Genomic DNA, 3,433 nt, shown 5'->3' with positions numbered 1-3,433 from the left:
GGGAGGCGGAGCTTGCAGTGAGCCGAGATCGCGCCACTTCACTCAAGCCTGGGCGACAAAGCGAGACGCCGTCTCCAAATAAATAAATAAATAAATAAAAAAGTAAAAAATAAAAAATAAATTAGTGGAGGAATTTCAAGGTTTTCAATCTTATGCTAAGGACACAATGTATGTGTATTTTATTTATTTCTCCAGCTTGGTCTATTCTATTAGTTTTTATTACCATTATTGACAGTCAGGTTACTTTAGTTCTAGTCTCAGAATCCCATGGATCTGCCACAGGGATGTAGATAATGATTTCTCCAGTTTATTTCAAGCTTTGCCTAGAAGAGATCCTGAATAACTAATAACTTAGTGCTGTCCACAGAACAACTCTCTTCCCAATTTCTGCCTGTTTCCAAATTGGAAATTTATAGGCCTATGGTCAATACTCTAGAGAACAGTGCATAATCTTCCAAGATAAAATAAATTATTGGAAAATTGATGCTCTTATTTTAAATATAAATAAGATAGCCTGTCAGATGTTAAGACAGCCTCATTTATTTGAATGCAATATTGATCTTGCCTTCTTTTGGAATTTAATAGGTATGGTATGATCCAGAAGGCTATCACTCCCTTCCAGCTTACCTCAACAGCCTGAATAATTTCCTTCTGCGAGTTAACATGTCAAAATACGATGCTGCCCGACATGGTAAAGTTACTAACGCAAAAGTGTCTTGTATTGCAACTTTTGTTACTCTCCGTATAAAAATGCACTTTATATCCTGTTTCTTCACAGTGGCAGGTATTTTATGGTATCTAAATCACAGGTCTTTAAAAGGAGTTTAGAAGTAGTAACTACCGCCAGATGGAACATTCTGAATAATCCTCTTAACTTTGGGTTAATTTAGTTTTCTCATTTATCAAATCAGGATAATAATGCTGACTTCATGTGCATGTCTGCTGTGAACCAAGTAGATATAGCTCATAGAAAAATATTTTTAAACGATGTGCTTGTCTACAGGCTAAACAATTTTTTAAAACAATTAATGTTTACAAATATTGTTCACAAATCTAAACATGATGACAAAACTTTCTTTCTTTTTTGACATATGTTAGTGGTTACTTGTTTATTTTATTGTTATTTTCTTCAACTATTATTTTGAGTTCAGGGGTACATGTACCAGATGTGTAGGTTTGTTACATAGGTAAATATGTGCCATGGTGGTTTTCTGCACAGATCAACCCATCACCTAGGTATTAAGCCCAGCATCCATTAGCTATTCTTCCTGATGTTCTTCCTCCTTCCATCCTCTGCACTCTGACAGGCCCCAGTATGTATTGTTCCCCACTGTGTGTCCATGTGTTCTCACCATTCAGCTCCCACTTATACGTGAGAATGTGCAGTGTTTGGTTTTCTGTTCCTACATTAGTTTCCTGAGGATAATGGCTTCCAGCTCCATCCATCTCTCTGCAAAGGACATGATCTCATTCCTTTTTATGGCTGCATAGTATTCCATGATGTATATGTATCACATTTTATTTATCCAGTCTATCATTGATGGACATTTAGGTTGATTCCATGTCTTTGCTATTGTGAATAGTGCTGCAGTGAACATACATGTGCATGTATCTTTATAACAAAATTATTTATATTCCTTTTGGTATATATGTAGTAATAAGACTGTTGGGTGAAATGGTATTTCTGCCTCTTGATCTCTGAGGAATCACCATACTGTCTTCCACAATGGTTGAACTAATTTACATTCTTACCAACAGTGTAAAAGCTCTCCTTTTTCTCTGCAACCTCGCCAGCATCTATTGTTTTTTGACTTTTTACTAATAGCCATTCTGACTATTTTGAGATGGTATCTCATTGTGGTTTTGATTTATATTTCCCTAATGATCAGTGATGTTGAACTTTTTTTCATATGTTTGTTGGTTGCATGTATGTCTTCTTTTTAGAAGTGTCTGTTCATGTCCTTTGCCCACTTTTTAATGTTTTTTTTTTTCTCCCCAGTAAATTTAAGTTCTTTATAGACTCTGGATATTAGACGTTTGTCAGACAGATAGATGGCAAAATTTTTCTCCCATTTGGTAGGTTGTCTGTTCACCCTGATGATAGTTTCCTTTTCTGTGCAGAAGCTCTTTGGTTTAATTAGATCCCATTTGACAAATTTTGCTTTTGTTGCAATTGCTTTGTTTTTGGCATTTTCATCATGAAATTTTTGCCTGTGCCTATGTCCTGAATGGTATTGCCTAGATCTTCTTCTAGGGTTTTTATAGTTTTGGGTTTTACATTTAAGTATTTAATCCATCTCGAGTTAATTTTTGAATATGGTGTAAGAAATGGGTCCAGTTTCAATTTTCTGCATATGGCTAGCCAGTTCTCCCAGCATCATTTATTAAATAGGGAATCTTTTTCCCCATTGTTGGTTTTTGTCAGGTTTGTCAGAGATCAGATGGTTGTAGGTATGTTGGTCTTATTTCTGAGTTCTCTATTCTGTTCTATTGGTCTATGTGTTTGTTCTTGTATCAGTACCATGCTTTTTTGATTACTATAGCCTTGTAGTATAGTTTGAAGTTGGATAGTGTAATGCCTCCAGCTTTGTTCTTTTTGCTTAGGATTGTCTTAGCTATTCTGTCTCTTTTTTGGTTCCATATGAATTTTAAAATTTTTTTCTAATTCTGTGAAGAACGTCAATGGTAGTTTAATGGGAATAGCATTGAATCTGTAAATTACTTTGGGCAGTATGGCCATTTTCATGATATTGATTCTTCCTATCCATGAGCATGGAATGTTTTTCCATTTGTTTGTGTTCTCTCTGATTGCTTTGAGCAGTGGTTTGTTGTTCTCTTGAAGAGGTCCTTCACTTCCTTTGTTAGCTGTATTCCTAGGTATTTTATTCTTTTTGTAGCAATTGTGAATGAGAGTTCATTCATGATTTGGCTCTCTGCTTGCCTATTGTTGGTATATAGGAATGCTAGCAATTTTTGCACATTGATTTTGTCTCCTGAGATTTTGCTGAAGCTGCTTATCCTAGCTTAAGAAGCTTTTGGGCTGGGACAATGGGGTTTTCTAGATATAGGATCATGTCATCTGCAAACAAAGATAATTTGACTTTCTCTCTTCCTATTTGAATACCTTTATTTCTTTCTCTTGCCTGATTGCTCTGGCCAAAACTTCCAATACTATGTTGAATAGGAGTGGTGACAGAGCATATCATTGTCTTGTGCCAGTTTTCAGGGGGAATGCTTCCATCTTTTGCCCATTCAGTATATTATTGTCTGTGGGTTTGCCTTATATGTCTCTTATTATTTTGAGGTATGTTCCTTTAATACCTAGTTTGAATTTTTAACAAAAGGGATGTTGAATTTTATCAAATGCCTTCTCTGTGTCTATTGAGATAGTCTTGTAGTTTTTGTCTTTAGTTCTGTTTATGTGATAAATCAT

The 3,433-nt window shown here is 35.3% G+C and overlaps 1 protein-coding gene across 1 annotated transcript in view; it reads left to right on the top strand.

Moving 5' to 3' along the window:
- The window catches only part of ABCA12 (ATP-binding cassette, sub-family A (ABC1), member 12), a 227,578-nt gene that overhangs the window by 189,669 nt on the left and 34,476 nt on the right, over nt 1–3,433 (top strand). Inside the window, exon 39 of the mRNA XM_011967889.1 lies at nt 586–691. Coding sequence (XP_011823279.1) covers nt 586–691 — 106 coding nt within the window. The remainder of the gene's footprint in view (nt 1–585; nt 692–3,433) is intronic.

This window comes from Mandrillus leucophaeus, unplaced genomic scaffold (assembly GCF_000951045.1).
Source record: "Mandrillus leucophaeus isolate KB7577 unplaced genomic scaffold, Mleu.le_1.0 Scaffold815, whole genome shotgun sequence".
Taxonomy (NCBI): Eukaryota; Metazoa; Chordata; class Mammalia; order Primates; family Cercopithecidae; genus Mandrillus; species Mandrillus leucophaeus.
Note: the sequence above shows the minus strand (reverse complement) of the source record. Positions and strands in the feature narration are given on the sequence as shown.